Here is an 18,711-nt window from a genome sequence, read left to right as displayed (position 1 = left end):
TTCTTGGAGCGTCTTTATTTTTTTAGTTTTCTTTTGTTTTGTTTGTTGTAGCATATGGTTAGATCTCAGAATTCTTGTGTGGGAGAGAGACACACTTTGTTTCCATTGCATAGAACACTCTAGTTTTCACTGTTATTGTTCAGCGAGTGTTCTATTTTGCTAGTACTGCATTTAGCTCTGGGTTTTCCATTCTTATTTTGTTCAGAGCTTGTTAGTTTTCTTTACTTTTGTATGATTAGCTCTATGGTCCTTATTGATTTTCATCTATGAGAGTTGTTCAAATAAATTGATTGGTGTTGGAGACGAGTAAAATGTTTCATGGTTATAGTGATGCAAAAGAAAGCTTGTCTATACTATGGCATAAACTTTGGCATGTCATGTTGGATGTTATTCTTATCGTAAGCTTAGAATTTATTATCGTAGAATGACTTGTCTCAGATAGCTGAGAGTGCATAATGTGTCATTGAAAGAATCATGTTTTGTTTCCATCATACAAAGCATAATATTGTGGTATTCTCCTTTGATGCTTTATTGGGTTGACTTGGTGCATGTTTACATCATGTTATGACTACAAACCAGTCAACTAAAGCATCTATGATCATTTAGTTTTTGACTTGTGATATCACTTTATGCTTTGATTAATAATGTTTTGTCGTTATGCATGATTATGGCCATTATTGCTCTCTTAGTTGGCCGCTCCCAGTATTTTTCTAGCCTTCGCATGTACTAAGTATGAGCTCTACTCGTGCATCCAACTACCAAAATCGTAAGTTTGCCAAAAGTGTCCACCATATCTACATACTACCATCATTGCTATTCTAAGTATATTCGTCATGTTTTTATCTATCTTCCAAATTAAATCTTGTCATGAGAAAATTAGTTAGTAAAGCTCTCACGAACTTGATGGGACATTTACGTTCTTGCACTTAATAAACCTGAACCACTGTGACTATCTTATGAAGATTATATGCTTGCAAATTATGAATTGGGAGTTAGCACAACCATGCTGTCATGGGGCACGCTTTCAATATTGCACTTATTCCTATTTATTTGATATCATGATCTTTTGTTTATGGATGCCTAGCGGTGTGAAATAAAATGGAAACTTGTAAGTTCATGGAGTTTGTATATGTGTTAGAGAAACGCCTGTGCGTCCAACTTAAGCCATGCATCATTCATGGTGGAAATTTACAGCGAACCATAGTGAGCATTCTGTGACGCATCTTCAATAAAAAAAAGCTATGTCCGTAGTAAATAAAAGGATTGCTGGGATGCTCATTGTCTGTTTGTCTTGTCATTTTGGTATGGGAATGCTCCGATATCATGGGACAGGAGTGCTCCTATATCATGGGGCAAGAGGTACCCCATTGGCGTTCTCAATGATACATGTATACTTACAATGACAAGAACTTACTTGGGACCTAAGTAGAGTAGCATGAGGTTTATGTACTCATATTCAAGGGGCACGAGATTTTCAACTTGTGATTTGTCAAGCATATAACTCATATTTGCACTAACATTAACTTTAATCATTCAAGATGCTTATGATAGGGGTAATGAGAGCTCAAAGCTAATGAGTACCATAATTTTTGGAAGATTTATAAAACTTGTTAATCTTGCTTCCTTCTACGAAGGACCTTTCTTTTACTTTTATATTGAGTATTCATCTTCTTGCTTTATGCACCAATTAAGAGAGCATAGTTGTCATTCTGAGTATAATGTGCATAGTCCCAAAATTTATTATTGATCGATTCATGATTATGGTATTGCTTGTTCTTAAATTACGTGTATCTAGTCACCCTTTGAACTTTAAAGGCGTCCTAGCATTTATGTTTTGCTACTTCATAAAGGACAAGCTGAGTACCACTTTGCTATGTTTTCTCTATGCTCATAAACAAACAGTTGCTTTCAGTGCACTATTATTCATGATCCTTTGTTTGAGCTACTTTTCATGTTGTAACATAGTTCCTAAGTTTTATTGTTAGAATTATATCTATCATGCCTACATTTAGAGTACTTTGATCCTAGCTCACAATGATTTTACAATAATTTGATCAAGATTGTGTTGGCTGCATGTCACCTCAAAAATTATTTTTGTTATCACTTACCTACTCGAGGACGAGCAGGAGTTAAGCTTGGGGATGCTGATACGTTGCAAACGTATCTATAATTTTTGATGTTCCATGCTTGTTTTACACCAATTGCTATATTTTTTGTTTACACTTCGTGGCACTTTTATGCATTTTCTAGAAATAACCTATTGATAAGATGCCGCAGTATCAGTTTCCTATTTTATGATGTTTTGTATTTCCAAAAAGTTGTACATAAAATATTCTCGGAATTGGACGAAACAAAGCCAAAGTTCCTTTTTTTTGAAACAAAGACGGAGTCCAGAGGGCAGACGAATGAGGGTCAGGAGATGGCCAGACCAGGCCTAGGCGCGGCCCAGGCCCTAGCCGCGCCTAGGGGTGGTGTGGGGGGCCCTGGCATCCACCGACCTCACCCTTCCGCCTATAAGAATCCTCCCTATGCGTGAACCCTAAATCAATCAGCCTCCGTCCACAAGAACTTTTGTAGCTCCGGCGCTGCCGAAGACAAGATTCGGGGGACATAAGTCTGTGTTCTGGCACCCTACCGGGACGGAGAATTGCCCCCGGAGCCATCTCGATCGACTCCACCACCATCTTCATTGCCGTTGATGACTCCCATGATGAGGAGTGAGTAGTTCTCCCCCAAGGCTAAGGGCTTTACCGGTAGCTATGTGGTCTATCTATCTTTCCATGTATGATCTTTATGTGATCATGAGCTTCGTAATGTAGTTGAGTAAGTAGATGTGATACGTCTCAAACGTATCTATAATTTCTTAAGTTCCATGATACTTTTATGATGATACTCACATGTTTTATACACACTTTATGTCATATTTATGCATTTTCCGGCACTAACCTATTGACAAGATGCCGAAGAGCCAGTTGCTGTTTTCTGCTGTTTTTGGTTTCAGAAATCCTACAAAGGAAATATTCTCGGAATTGGACGAAATCAACGCCCAGGGTCTTATTTTTCCACGAAGCTTCCAGAAGACCAAAGGAGATACGAAGTGGGGCCACGAGGCGCCGCCACGCTAGGGCCGCGCGGCCAAGGAGGGGCCCGCGCCGCCCTGTTGTGTGGGCCCCTTGTGACGCCCCTAAACCTACCCTTCTGCCTACTTAAAGCCTTCGTCGCGAATACCCCAGTACCGAGAGCCACGATACGGAAAACCTTCCGGAGACGCCGCCGCCAATCCCATCTCGGGGGATTCAGGAGATCGCCTCCGGCACCCTTCCGGAGAGGGGAATCATCTCCCGGAGGACTCTTCATCACCATGATCGCCTCCGGATTGATGTGTGAGTATTTCACCCCTGGACTATGGGTCCATAGCAGTAGCTAGATGGTCGTCTTCTCCTCATGTGCTATCATTGTTGGATCTTGTGAGCTGCCTAACATGATCAAGATCATCTATTTGTAATGCTACATGTTGCGTTTGTTGGGATCCGATGAATATGGAATACTATGTTATGTTGATTATCAATCTATCATATATGTGTTGTTTATGATCTTGCATGCTCTCCGTTACTAGTAGAGGCTCTGGCCAAGTTGATACTTGTAACTCCAAGAGGGAGTATTTATGCTCGATGGTGGGTTCATGCCTCCATTTAATCTGGGACAGTGACAGAAAGTTCTAAGGTTGTGGATGTGCTGTTTCCACTAGGGATAAAACATCAATGCTTTGTCTAAGGATATTTGTGTTGATTACATTACGCACCATACTTAATGCAATTGTCTGTTGTTTGCAACTTAATACTGGAAGGGGTGCGGATGCTAACCTGAAGGTGGACTTTTTAGACATAGATGCATGCTGGATAGCGGTCTATGTACTTTGTCATAATGCCCAATTGAATTTCACACTACTCATCATGATATGTATGTGCATTGTCATGCCCTCTTTATTTGTCAATTGCCCAACTGTAATTTGTTCACCCAACATGCTTTATCTTATTGGAGAGACACCACTAGTGAACTGTGGACCCCGGTCCATTCTTTTACATCGAATACAATCTACTGCAATACCTGTTCTTACAGTTCTTCGCAAACATCATCTTCCACACTATAAAATTAATCCTTTGTTTATAGCAAGCCGGTGAGATTGACAACCTCACTGTTACGTTGGGGCAAAGTACTTTGATTGTGTTGTGCAGGTTCCACGTTGGCGCCGGAATCCCTGGTGTTGCGCCGCACTACACTCCGCCACCAACAACCTTCACGTGCTTCTTGACTCCTACTGGTTCGATAACCTTGGTTTCGTACTGAGGGAAAACTTGCTGCTGTACGCATCACACCTTCCTCTTGGGGTTCCCAACGAACGCGTGCTGTACGCGTATCAAGCACATTTTTTGGCGCCGTTGCCGGGGAGATCAAGACACGCTACAAGGGGAGTCTCCCACTTCCTATCTCTTTACTTTGTTTTTGTCTTGCTTTACTTTATTTACTTCTTTGTTTGCTTTATTATATCAAAATACAAAAAAATTAGTTACTTGATTTACTTTATTTACTGTCTTGTTTGCGTTCTCCATATTAAAAACACAAAAAAATTAGTTACTTGCATTTACTTTATTTAGTTTGCTTTATTTACTATTGCTAAAATGGGTACTCCTGAAAATACTAAGTTCTGTGACTTCACTAGCACAAATAATAATGATTTCTTATGCACACCTATTTCTCCACCTGCTACTAAAGCATAATTCTTTGAAATTAAACCCGCTTTACTGAATCTTGTTATGAGAGAGCAATTTTCGGGTGTTAGTTCTGATGATGCTGCTGCTCATCTTAATAATTTTGTTGAACTATGTGAGATGCAAAAGTATAAGGATGTAGATGGTGACATTATAAAATTAAAATTGTTTCCTTTCTCCTTAAGAGGAAGAGCTAAAGATTGGTTGCTATCTTTGCCTAAGAATAGTATTGATTCAGGACTAAATGTAAGGATGCTTTCATTGGTAGATATTATCCTCCTGCTAAAATTATATATTTGAGAAGTAGCATAATGAATTTTAAGCAATTGGATAATGAGCATGTTGATCAAGCATGGGAAAGAATGAAATCTTTGGTTAAAAATTGCCCTACCCATGGACTGACTACTTGGATAATCATCCACACCTTTTATGCAGGATTGAATTTTTCTTCGCGGAACCTATTGGATTCAGCTGCTGGAGGTACTTTTATGTCCATCACTCTAGGCGCCGCAACAAAGATTCTTGATGATATGATGATTAATTTCTCTGAATGGCACACGTAAAGAGCTCCACAAGGTAAGAAGGTAAATTCTGTTGAAGAAACCTCCTCCTTGAGTGATAAGATTGATGCTATTATGTCTATGCTTGTGAATGGTAGATCTAATGTTGATCCTAATAATGTTCCGTTAGCTTCATTGGTTGCTCAAGAAGAACATGTTGATGTGAACTTCATTAAAAATAATAATTTCAACAACAATGCTTATCGGAATAATTCTAGTAATAACTATAGGCCATATCCTTCTAATGGTAATGGTTATGGTAATTCTTACAACAATAATAGGAATGTACCCTCTGGTCTTGAAGCCATGCTTAAAGAATTTATTAGTACACAAACTGCTTTTAACAAATCTGTTGAAGAAAAGCTTGGTAAAATTGATATTCTTGCTTCTAAAGTTGATAGTCTTGCTGCTGATGTTGATCTTTTGAAATTGAAAGTTATGCCTAATGAAAATAAAGATATTAAGTCATTTGCTACAGCAAACGCCATCCAAGTTCGAATTAATGAAAATATTAGATTGATGGCTGAATTGCGTGCTAGGTGGGAAAGAGAAGAAAATTCTAAAGCGAATAATGTAGCTAAAGTTTGGACTATTACCACCACTAGTAATGCTAATGCTTCACATGTTGCTACACCTCCTACTATCAATGGTAAAATAATTGGTGTTGGCAATGTTTCTACTCCTAATGCAAAGTGTGCAAAACTGCCTGAAACTGTTAAAACTGCTGAAACTGCTTGTGATAAAACTGCTAAATTTTTTCAAAATATCGGGGACAATGATCTCATTGCTTTAGATCATAATGGTTTAGATTTTGATGATTGTCACATCTCTGAAGTTATAATTTTTTTACAAAAACTTGCTAAAAGTCCTAATGCTAGTGCTATAAATTTGGCCTTTACAAAACATATTACAAATGCTCTCATAAAAGCTAGAGAAGATAAATTAAAACTTGAAACTTCTATTCCTAGGAAGCTAGAAGATGGTTGGGAGCCCATCATTAAGATGAAGGTCAATGATTTTGATTGTAATGCTTTATGTGATCTTGGTGGAAGTATTTCTGTTATGCCTAAGAAAATCTATAATATGCTTGACTTGCCACCATTGAAAAATTGTTATTTGGATATTAATCTTGCTGATAATTCTACAATCAAACCTTTGGGGAGGATTGATAATGTTCGCATTACGGTTAACAATAACCTTGTCCCCGTTGATTTTGTTGTCTTGGATATTGAATGCAATGCATCTTGTCCCATTATTTTGGGAAGACCTTTTCTTCGAAGTGTTGGTGCTATTATTGATATAAAGGAAGGTAATATTAAATCTCAATTTCCTCTCAAGAAAGGTATGGAACACTTTCCTAGAAAGAGAATGAAGTTACCTTTTGATTCTATCATTAGAACAAATTATGATGTTGATGCTTCGTCTCTTGATAATACTTGATACACACTTTCTGCACCTAGCTGAAAGGCGTTAAAGAAAAGCGCTTATGGGAGACAACCCATTATTTTAGTTCTGCACTTTTGTTTTATATTTGAGTCTTGGAAGTTGTTACTACTGTAGCAACCTCTTCTTATCTTTATTTTATTGCATTGTTGTGCCAAGTAAAGTCTTTGATAGTAAAAATAATACTAGATTTGGATTACTGCGCAGAAACAGATTTCTTGCTGTCACGAATTTGAGTAGTATTCTCTGTAAGTAAATCAGAAAAATCTGCCAATTTACGTGCGTGATCCTCAGATATGTACGCAACTTTCATTCAATTTTAGCATTTTCATCTGAGCAAGTTTAGTGCCCCAGAAAAATTCATGTTTACGGACTGTTCTGTTTTGATAGATTCTGCCTTTTATTTCGCATTGCCTGTTTTGTTATGTTTGATGGATTTCTTTGTTCCATTAACTTTCAGTAGCTTTGTGCAATGTCCAGAAGTGTTAAGAATGATTATGTCACCTCTGAATATATGAATTTTTGATTATGCACTAACCCTCTAATGAGCTTGTTTTGAGTTTGGTGTGGAGGAAGTTTTCAAGGATCAAGAGAGGAGGATGATACAATAGGATCAAGGAGAGTGAAAGATCTAATCTTGGGGATGCCCCCGTGGTTCATCCCTGCATATTTCAAGAAGACTCAAGCATCTAAGCTTGGGGATGCCCAAGGCATCCCCTTCTTCATCGACAACTTATCAGGTCACCTCTAGTGAAACTATATTTTTATTCCATCACATCTTATGTGCTTTACTTGGAGCGTCTTTATGTTCTTGTTTTTGTTTTGTTTGAATAAATTGGATCCTAGCATTCATTGTGTGGGAGAGATACACGCTCCGCTGTTGCATATGAACACATATGTTCTTAGCTTTATTCTTAATGTTCATGGCGAAGGTTGAAACTGCTTCGTTAATTGTTATATGGTTGGAAACAGAAAATGTTGCATGTGGTAGTGTATAATGAAATACTTGTAGATCATTGAGCTTTGATAACTTAATTCTTTGCAAACGTATTGAGGTATTTAGATGGTAAAGCTTGCTGGATAAATAAGTTAAATTTAGTAGTGGATTGTTGTCTTTAAGCTTGTACCGTACTACAAACTATGTTTAAATAGTTGAAGGTGTAGTTGGACTTGATAGCTTTCCATGTCTGAGAGTTCATCGTAATAATTAAGTTGTGCTAAAGGTCGAGGGAGCTAGCGAGGTACTTGTGCCACCGTGAATGGCCCTCCTTGGAGTAAATTTTAATCATGCTCTTAATGTTGAACCTGCTAGATGTTTGCAATAAGCTTGTGAGTTCTTTTTGACTAATGTTAAGCTACGGTTTTTGGCACTTCCACCATCCAAATTTGCTAGCCTCTTCGGTACTGTGCATTGCCTTTTGCTCACATTGAGAATTGTGCATACTTCGCCAGTACATCCAAACCCGTGGGAGGACTTTCTCTTGTTCTCCTACACATAAGCCATACAACTTCCTCAAAATAGCCACCATACCTACCTACCACAGCATTTCCATAGCTGTTCTGAGATATATTGCCATGCAACTTCCATTTTACATTACATGACTTGTTGTCATTTATCAATTATATATTGCTTTGCATGATTCTATACAGCTAATGTGAGGTTTACCCATGTTACGCTAGATCATTGCACATCCTGCTACACTGCCAGAGGCATACAGTTTTATACATCATGTTTCATTCATTATGAGTTATTTGTACCAAAAAGTGTGTCATCATATTAGGATGTTGCCCCTAAAAGTGAAAAGAGCCATGGAGGCCATCGAAAAGAGAAAAAGAAAAGAAAAGAAAAAGAAAAAGGAAAAAAAAGAGAAAAAGAAAAAAGGGGGTAGCATTACTATCTTTTATCCACACTTGTGCTCATGTTTTTGCACCTGCAGTATTCATAGTCATCATTTGTGCTCATGTTTAGCACCTATACTCCATATGAGAGAGTTTTCATGTTTTACTAGTATAACTATGTGGGGAATTTACACTATAGAACTTGGGTTGTATATTCCAATGATGAGCCTCCTCAAAAGTGCTCTAGGTCTTCGTGAGCAACCAAGTTGGATGCACCCCCACTAATTCCATTGGAGAGCTTTCATAGTTCATACACATATAGCTCTATGTGCATCCGTTGCATGGCAATCACTACTCCTCGCATATCTTCGATTATAAGACTTCCTCTTGTCTAATGATCACTTATAGCTTTGTGAGACTTTCTTTCATTGGCCTTCCAAACCCCCATTAACGTTCTTTATGCCATAACATCCTAGTGCCAATACCAAATGCTTGCGCTCACCGGTTGAGTAGGCTTCGAAACAGTTGATTCATGACGTTCATGTTTAATTTTACTTGACTGAATCCTTCTTTGTTGTGAAAATTTACTTGATGCTTGGAATGAAGGATAGAACTTCTACGCTGGATACTTAAAACATCTCTAATGAACTTTGTACGGTTTCATGTCTTTAAAGCAATAGTTCATGAAAACTTTTAGCTTGTTTAACTCTTGCATTATCATCTCTTATATCAATTATAGATATTTGCTTTGAATAATTTGATCTCAGCTCATATGCTTTACAATAGTATTGATCAAGATTATGATAGCATGTCACTTCAGAAATTATCTTTGTTATCGTTTACCTACTCGAGGACGAGTAGGAACTAAGCTTGGGGATGCTTGATACGTCTCAAACGTATCTATAATTTCTTATGTTCCATGCTACTTTTATGATGATACTCACATGTTTTATACACACTTTATGTCATATTTATGCATTTTCCAGCACTAACCTATTGACAAGATGCCGAAGAGCCGCTGTCGTTTTCTGCTGTTTTTGGTTTCAGAAATCCTACAAAGGAAATATTCTCGGAATTGGACGAAATCAACGCCCAGGGTCTTATTTTTCCACGAAGCTTCCAGAAGACCGAAGGAGATACGAAGTGGGGCCACGAGGCGCCGCCACGCCAGGGCCACGCGGCCAAGGAGGGGCCCGCACCGCCCTGTTGTGTGGGCCCCTCGTGACGCCCCTAAACCTACCCTTCCGCCTACTTAAAGCCTTCGTCGCGAATACGCCAGTACCGAGAGCCACGATACGGAAAACCTTCCAGAGACGCCGCCGCCGCCAATCCCATCTCGGGGGATTCAGGAGATCGCCTCCGGCACCCTGCCGGAGAGGGGAATCATCTCCTGGAGGACTCTTCATCACCATGATCGCCTCCGGATTGATGTGTGAGTAGTTCACCCCTGGACTATGGGTCCATAGCAGTAGCTACATGGTCGTCTTCTCCTCATGTGCTATCATTGTTGGATCTTGTGAGCTGCCTAACATGATCAAGATCATCTATTTGTAATGCTACATGTTGCGTTTGTTGGGATCCGATGAATGTGGAATACTATGTTATGTTGATTATCAATCTATCATATATGTGTTGTTTATATCTTGCATGCTCTCCGTTACTAGTAGAGGCTCTGGCCAAGTTGATACTTGTAACTCCAAGAGGGAGTATTTATGCTCGATGGTGGGTTCATGCCTCCATTTAATCTGGGACAGTGACAGAAAGTTCTAAGGTTGTGGATGTTCTGTTGCCACTAGGGATAAAACATCAATGCTTTGTCTAAGGATATTTGTGTTGATTACATTACGCATCATACTTAATGCAATTGTCTGTTGTTTGCAACTTAATACTGGAAGGGGTGCGGATGCTAACCTGAAGGTGGACTTTTTAGACATAGATGCATGCTGGATAGCGGTCTATGTACTTTGTCATAATGCCCAATTGAATTTCACACTACTCATCATGATATGTATGTGCATTGTCATGCCCTCTTTTTTGTCAATTGCCCAACTGTAATTTGTTCACCCAACATGCTTTATCTTATTGGAGAGACACCACTAGTGAACTGTGGACCCCGGTCCATTCTTTTACATCGAATACAATCTACTGCAATACTTGTTCTTACTGTTCTTTGCAAACATCATCTTCCACACTATACAATTAATCCTTTGTTTACAGCAAGCCGGTGAGATTGACAACCTCACTGTTATGTTGGGGCAAAGTACTTTGATTGTGTTGTGCAGGTTCCACGTTGGCGCCGGAATCCCTGGTGTTGCGCCGCACTACACTCCGCCACCAACAACCTTCACGTGCTTCTTGACTCCTACTGGTTCGATAACCTTGGTTTCTTACTGAGGGAAAACTTGCTGCTGTACATATCACACCTTCCTCTTGGGGTTCCCAACGGACGCGTGCTGTACGCGTATCAAGATGTTATTCTTCAACTATTGTGCTACTCAAGTGGTTTTATTATGTGATCTTCGAGGACACCTTGTCCAACGGTGTGAATGTGATAGTGTGCACACCGTGTTTGTTTCTTAAGCTTAATTTACATAAATACTTATGAATTGTGATGTCTAGTTAGTACAATCTATGTATGCTCAAGGGGATAGTGTAAGGCGTCCATAGATTGGGAATACGAACTTTAAGGAGTGCTTATGCATTCGTACACAGTGAATTTGTGTTTGTTATCAAACTGGAGAGTGGTTCAGAGTAGCATAGTGAAGTGATAATATCTATGTATTCAATTATGGTATCATTGTTGAGAGTGTCCACTAGTGAAAGTATGAATCCTAGACCTTGTTTCCAAGCATTGAAACACCGTTTACAACAAGTTCTGCTACATGTTTTGCCTGCTGCCATTTTTATTTCAGATTGCAATTACCACTCATAATCATCCATATTACTTGTATTTTACTATCTTTTCACTGAACTAGTGCACATATACACCTTACAAATGTATTGGTGTGTTGGGGACACAAGAGACTTTCTGTATCGTAATTGCAGGGTTGCTTGAGAGGAATATCTTCGACCTCTACCTCCACGAGTTTGATAAACCTTGGGTGATCCACTTAAGGGAAACTTGTGGCTGTTCTACAAACATCTGCACTTGGAGGCCCAACACTGTCCACAAGAATAGAAGCGTGCGTAGACATCATTATCAACTGCTGCATATCCCATTGCAGATGAGCTAGGAATGTTCTGAATTTGAACCTTTACGACACCTTTATCTGCTGCATGTGGGTTTGAAAATGGGGATGAAATTTGTACAATTACTTCGTCTCTAATACCCTTGAGGAAATTAGTGTGATTCACCATGAGGCACATCCATCACCGCAGCTGTCATTGAAAGGATGTGAGAATCAGTCTCAATGCAACAGGCCATCTATTAGATCTTTCCCAGGAAGGCACCAATATATTTTTCAACAAAGAGTATATGATAATATCGTGAAGATACCAATTACGCCTAGCCTCTGCAACAACGTATTGCCCTAGCGGCATTACAGATGCACACAACCCGAAAAGAAAGAAGAATTATAAAAAGAAAAGTTCTGCTACAGTAATCTATTCCTTGAAGCAACGGCACTAACACCACCAAGACAACACCAGAAGTTCAGCTTCTCTAAAAGAGACACCTCCAAGAAGGAAACAGTGCACAAGCTCTATCGTCGTCTAGTCATAGATCTTAGGTTTTCACCCCGAACAAAATCCTCACTCTCAAAGCAATGCCTTTAACAAGGACATTGTCAGGCACAACCAATTAAGACCAGACCTTGGATTTTCATCCTGAGAGGTATGACTTTGAACTTCTCTTGTGTAGTCGCCCCCACTTGCATACCGCTGCTTCAAGTCACGAATCACCAAGCCAAATCCTCATCACCACCCATACTCGAACCACCATAGCTAGTCCTCAGATCTGGTCTTCCATGTCATTCTCAGCCAGCACCACGGAACAAAAACGTGCCCCATTATATTAACGACCAGTAGAGCTTCGAAGCGGTCCCTCTAAAACCAGATGGGAAGAGAAAAAAAGAGTGTGCACGAAAAAATTCCACCCGATCCAGCTATCTCCAAGCATGTCATCTATTTGGAATTCGCCGGCAGAGCCTTCCGGAAAATGACAGTCCAGCCAAATCGTTGAAGATGCGCAACCGATGGATCATCATCTTCGTGCTAATTGAAACCATAGGACAGCCACCTTTATTCGGGTGGACCAACAACCGCCTCACCGCCGGCCGGCTTCCAGCGAACGGAAGGAGCGGGCCAACCCCTTCAGGCCCAGATCGAGCCCAAAGGATGGCCTCAGATCGGACCACACGCAGATGGATTGGATGCAGGCGCATCCGTCAGCACCGCGCCGCCGCTAGCACACTACCGTGCAAGCCGCCTCTGCCTCCTCCGAGCGTCGCTGTCACGCGATGGCGAGCGCCACCGCCCCGCCTCCATGACTCCGTCTTCGCCGGAGGAAAGAACCCCCCCCCCCCCCCCCTCGAGCGAAGGGAAATCGATGGGCCGTGCCAAACCCAGCCCACCGTCTTCTACAGCCAGGCATGGACGCCACCGCCGGTAGCATCCCTCGCGCACGAACGACCCGAGGCAGGCGGACGGCGGGTGGGATCTCGATCTGGCACTAGCGGGTTGAGAGTCGTGTCCGGAACCTCCGTTGCGCGAACGGCCCAGGAGGAAAAAAAATTCCCCTAAAATTGGGATAATTTCACTTCCCAGCCTCTAGGCACCAATATATATAGATATTCTGGATGTCATCTTGCCTAAGGAGATCTTCAACCCACAAGAGTGAAAATGTATCAGTAGAGCAGTTGTCAAAGAAATCCACACTCCCACTTTCGTAGCAAAGATTGTCCTTCAGTTCACAAAAGAATCCATTGTACACCAATTCAATGGTAAACTTGTCAGGATCATCTACTCGAAATTCAAACAAAGTGTAAACAATTTTTACATGACAAGCCATAGCATTGTCTCTTTGTTTCTATTGCTTATAATGTTGAGCATGGACATACAACAGAACCTACTGCAGTACATGGAAGAGAAAGGCCACCAAAAAGTAGGTGCTGACTAGCAAGAATGATACAGTGAATGAACTGAAGGAGATGGAGCACTACGGCAGCATGATACATCAGCCATCCAGACTAGACTTACTGAGCAAGAATGATACAGTGAATGAACTGAAGGAGATGGAGCACTACGGCAGCATGATACATCAGCCATCCAGACTAGACTTACTGATTGGTAATTGATACTCGTTATTCAGCTAACAAAATTAATCAAGTCAATTTCACCAAACACAACTGAATGTTAATACTGTTGTTGTCCTACGTCAGACTTAGTGTTCATATTCAGTTATTGTTAACTCCTTAATGCCGATAACAGTGATCATAGAACTGGATTACTACAATGCAACTGCACATAATCTAACAATGGACATCACAAACCCTAACACTGCTAAAATCTCAACGAAATTTGATGACTTAATATGATGCTGAAACAGGACACCATCTAAAGTCAAGATTTCCGCAAGAATCATGGGGGAAACGATGCCTACACACTATCAGTACCAACATCATCTCATTTCCATGGGGTGGGAGGGGGCAGTAACCGAAGTCATCCGGAGCGCTGATGAGATAAGCCTTACGCCGAGATAAACACACATCGGCAAAAACTCTGGAGGTTCTCTAGGGAAGAACATTCTCACCGTACTGCGGAGGATCTTCGCGCCATCCGCGGTGACGGGGATCATCGCCCATTTTCACTAGGTCAACGTCTCCGTCTCCGCTGCCTCAGTCTCTGTGAACGTCGCCTACAAGCTCGCCTCCTTCCTCTGTACAAGGAAAATGATCGGGGAAAATCGGCAATTGCCCACTAAATCTGTGGCACAAGGAAAGGCAACCCTAATTAAGGGGAATATACTACGCTACGATTTGTTTCGAACTACGGATTTCTTTGCTAAATAGTTATAGTTGGGCCATAGCCAGGGTGGCAGACAACTGTCAAGTTCTGATTTGTTTTGTATGTTTTTGCACCCGAAATACAACTATTTGTACCCCGCTGCATCACAACTTGCAAAATGGTGCATGGATGAACACCCAAATGACAGCTTTTTGTATATCTGGTGCAGTTACATATCAATTATACTATGGATCTTTTTTCCAAAAGGGGGAGAATCCTGCATCTGCCTGGTAGACTTCAGTATTACTTGAGGTACCAAAGATACATTTACTTGCCTGTAATAAACTCATGAAAACTTAAACGTTTTTTCATAAATGATGTTACATTGAGTCATTAAAAAGACAAATAAGAAGTCGTTTGGTATCCATCATTTCGGTCTGGAATCCTGGAATTCATTTTGAAATTCCATAGGTGGGCTGCTTGGTTGCCACAGAATTGGGCCATCATTTCATTTAAAAAATCCAGCAAAATGATGCCATGGGTAAACACGATTCCGAGTTAAAACATGTCATTTGCGTTTCTCTATGGAAGCCATTTACAAATTCAATATTGAATTCTGCTATCATTTGCAATTCCTGTCAACCAAACATGTGTCCATTTCTGAAATTACAGTGTAAATGGTATTCATTTCAAAATGCTACAAACGAAATAAAAGCCTGGCTTCCAAACGACTTCTAAGGGTTTTGTTGTGAAAGAGGTCTTTACACTGAGCCCCTGTAAATATGGTGATTTTTCTTGGTAAACGATGCTCAATCCGTTTCGATTTATAAGATTTTATAGATATTTTGATATGAATTACATATGAAGACTGAAATGAGTAAACAAATACACTAGAATGCATCCGGTCCGGATACATATGATTCAGGAAGATGCTAAAACATGGTATAATTGGGAACATATTATTTTCATCGAAGGAGCTGCAGGCTCCCAATTACTTTAGTCTCTTAAATAAATTCGAGCAACCACAAAAGTTGAGAAAGGAGGATCCGCCTGCAGAAAACAGAGCTCACCCTTTTGTTATTTTCTTGCGTATAAAGCAGAAGGCTACCTTGGTTGTTTCTGTTTCTATTTGCAAATGTCCCTGTGCATAGCTAGGAGTAGTATTTAACAACGACTTGCTGTACGCCTGTACCGTGAGCACCAAGTCCGCGAGACCGCGTAAAAGCGTGCCCCCCGGGTTACTTGCAACCTCATCTGGGCCGAGCTGCGCAGCTGCCACGACGCTTCCTCCTCTTTATAAGAGCTAAACCAAAGCTCCGTCCTCTACTTCCGCCACCAATTAAGCTGCCTTTCAACTCGCACCAACGAACTCACGCGCAGCACTGTGCACACGTGCTCTGGCAGCTTATCTCGCGAGGTGGCACCATGCAGGCTCCTGGCATCGTCAACGCGGACGGCAGCGCCGCCACTGGCTTCGGCTCGGCAGCGGCCGACGAGCAGTTCTACGAGGCGGTGGTGAGGGAGCTGACGCGCGGACAGGAGCTGACGTCGCAGCTGCAGGCGGAGGTGCTGCGGGCGCTACGCGGCCAGGGCCATGCCGAGGCCACCGCCGCATTCATCTTGCAGGAGGTGTCCCGCGCCTTCACCTTCTGTATCTCCATCATGGACGGCTCCGCCCCGGCCCCCGCTGCCGCGCCATCCCACGCGGCCGTTGCCACCGCCGCCGCCGCGGGCGCGCGCCGGGCTAGGGATGACGGCGCGCCAAGAAAGTGAGTCGTCTAGCTACTACTAGTTCTACGTACGGCATTCCCTGCCATTGTAGAAGGAACAAGTCGATGAGTGGATTATGTGTGGATCTAATTTGTTCTTCAACAGAAGCATCATGACACCCTCGCCCAACTCGGATGGCTACGAGTGGAGGAAGTATGGCCAGAAGAGGATCATGGGGACAAGCTTCCCAAGGTTAGCTAATCAGTAATGGGATATATACTAGTATATATTCTATCATACTTATCTCAACAACTAACTAATGGATTAGTGATTAAGTTGCCATGTCGTTGTAAGAAGGACAAACAAAGAACATGAAAGAAATGGCTAAGTGTAAGGTTTAGATCGTGGCGCTTCTAGAGTAGAGTCAGCGCGTAGAAGGATAACACAGAAAAAAAAACGTGGGTATATGTGATTGAGTATTCCGATTCTGGATGGCAGTTTGAGATGGGGAAGCTGGACAAACACAAAATGTTGCGCTCGCTTGACACGCAGCGACCTCGAAAAAGATCCCCACTTTACCCACACGTTTGAAAGCATCGCCGAAGTGAAATCGTGTCCATTCGAAGGGGAAGCAAAAGATAAAGTCAGTTTTCATGCTGACGTACGCCTGTTTTCTTTTTCATTCAGGTTAGGAGGATGTTGTTTCTTTCTCGACAAAAGGGAATGTTTTTTTTAACAAACCTTTCGTGCCCGATAGCTACGTTTTGTGGCGCGCGGGATTCTCGTGTGTTTTACTCTGTCTGCGTTTGGAGAGTACTAATTTGTCCTACTACTAGTATCATGTTAGAAGCGTCTAATTAGTCATTTGAAGCGACGTCACTAGCAACTACTTAATCAATTTGAAGCGACGTCAGCACTAGCAGCCAGGTAGCCGCCATGTGCTAACATCAGATCACCTTATTAGGATATACGTACACCTACATGTGTAGGATAAACAGATTGTATTTCTTACTCCCACTTGTGTACACGCAGGTGCTACTTCCGATGCTGCTACCACCGCGAGCGCAGCTGCCCGGCGACGAAGCAGGTGCAGGAGCAGCACAGCAGCAACGGCGGCCCCAGGACGTTCCTCGTTATCTACGTCCACGAGCACACGTGCCACCGCACGGCGCCGGCCGCCGCGGAGCCTGAGGCGGCCGCACGTAGCCCCACGGATATGATCGACTTCTCCGCCGGCGCCGGGTTCTCGCGGCAGCTACCGGGCGGCGTCGTGCAGCTGAGCAAGGAGGAGCTCGAGCAGCAGGTGCTCGTCTCCTCCCTCACCTGCGTGCTGCAGGGCAGACAGCTCTACCCCGGCGGCGGATCGCCTGAAGAATGGTCGTCGCAGGGATGCCCTCGCCAAGACGGCGCGCCCGTTCCCGCTGTTTCCATCGAGACGTCGGCTGAGCTGCCGGCGTCGTTGGGCGATGATGACGGGCTGGATGTCATGGACTACGATGTGTCGGACACGATGTATTTCGGCGCATCCTCATCATATTCCTATGGAGGTGACCACGAACTGCTGCTTTGAGGGGTGCGTCAGTGCGTGAGCTAGCGTGATCGATCATGTCGATCGATATAATATACGTAGATCGAGTTTTGAGAGTCTACATGAGCGCGGCGGTTTTATCGTGTGTGTTTAGGAAGATGATGACAGAGCCACTCAGCCTACTTATTGTCAACTACTAGCAGGTTCGATACAATGTACGTCTAAGTACGGGCCATACATATACAGTCACTCCCTAGCTATATACAAGTATTGTTACAGTCTATGCAACTAAATCTTATGGTCTGTGTTGCTCAAGTCAAGTTTGATCAGACTGAGGAGCGTCCAAATTGATATCTTCCACTAATAGAAAAAGAGCCTATAGTCCAAGTTGCGAACTGGTTCTAGTACGTAGTCCCGGTTATCTAATCGGAAATACAAAATAAGGACTAAAGGCTCTTCCTTTAGTCTCGATTGTCCACAAGTCGGGATTAAAGACCTTTCGTGGGGGCAAGTCGAGTGTTGGGCTGAAGAATTTTTAGTTTCGGTTGGTAACACAAATCGAGACTAAAGGCCTGCATGTGTCGAGTGCGGTCTAGTGGAGTACCTTTTTTGTGTTTTCCATTGAATTTTATACTAGTTTTTTATTTTTTTATTTTTTTAGTATTTGAGTAATTTAACCAATTTAATCTCTAGCTACACTTAATATCTAGTATTCGTAACCCATCCTCAAACTACTCTAGCAAAAGCACACTTAACTTTTGAGTTCCTTCCGAACAAGCTTCCAAGTATACCAGCACACCTTATTGATATAGTATTAGTATCATATCAATCATATTAACCTTTTGGTCACGATATCACACTTCTATTAACCTCTTGGTATCATATATCAATCCTATCATCCTCTTGGTATCATATCAAT

General features: G+C 41.9%; 1 protein-coding gene across 1 annotated transcript; it reads left to right on the top strand.

Annotated features, from left to right (window-relative positions):
- Window positions 1-15,865: 15,865 nt before the first annotated feature.
- Window positions 15,866-17,913, top strand: LOC127344793 (uncharacterized). The gene is made up of 3 exons (XM_051371129.2): window positions 15,866-16,323; window positions 16,430-16,516; window positions 17,297-17,913. The coding sequence occupies exons 1-3, from the start codon at window positions 15,980-15,982 to the stop codon at window positions 17,832-17,834; spliced, it is 969 nt and encodes a 322-aa protein (XP_051227089.1). The 5' UTR covers window positions 15,866-15,979; the 3' UTR covers window positions 17,835-17,913.
- Window positions 17,914-18,711: the final 798 nt, after the last annotated feature.

This window comes from Lolium perenne, chromosome 3 (genome assembly GCF_019359855.2).
Source record: "Lolium perenne isolate Kyuss_39 chromosome 3, Kyuss_2.0, whole genome shotgun sequence".
Taxonomy (NCBI): domain Eukaryota; kingdom Viridiplantae; phylum Streptophyta; class Magnoliopsida; order Poales; family Poaceae; genus Lolium; species Lolium perenne.
The sequence above is the reverse complement of the archived record's forward strand: the minus strand, read 5'-3'. Positions and strand labels throughout refer to the sequence as shown.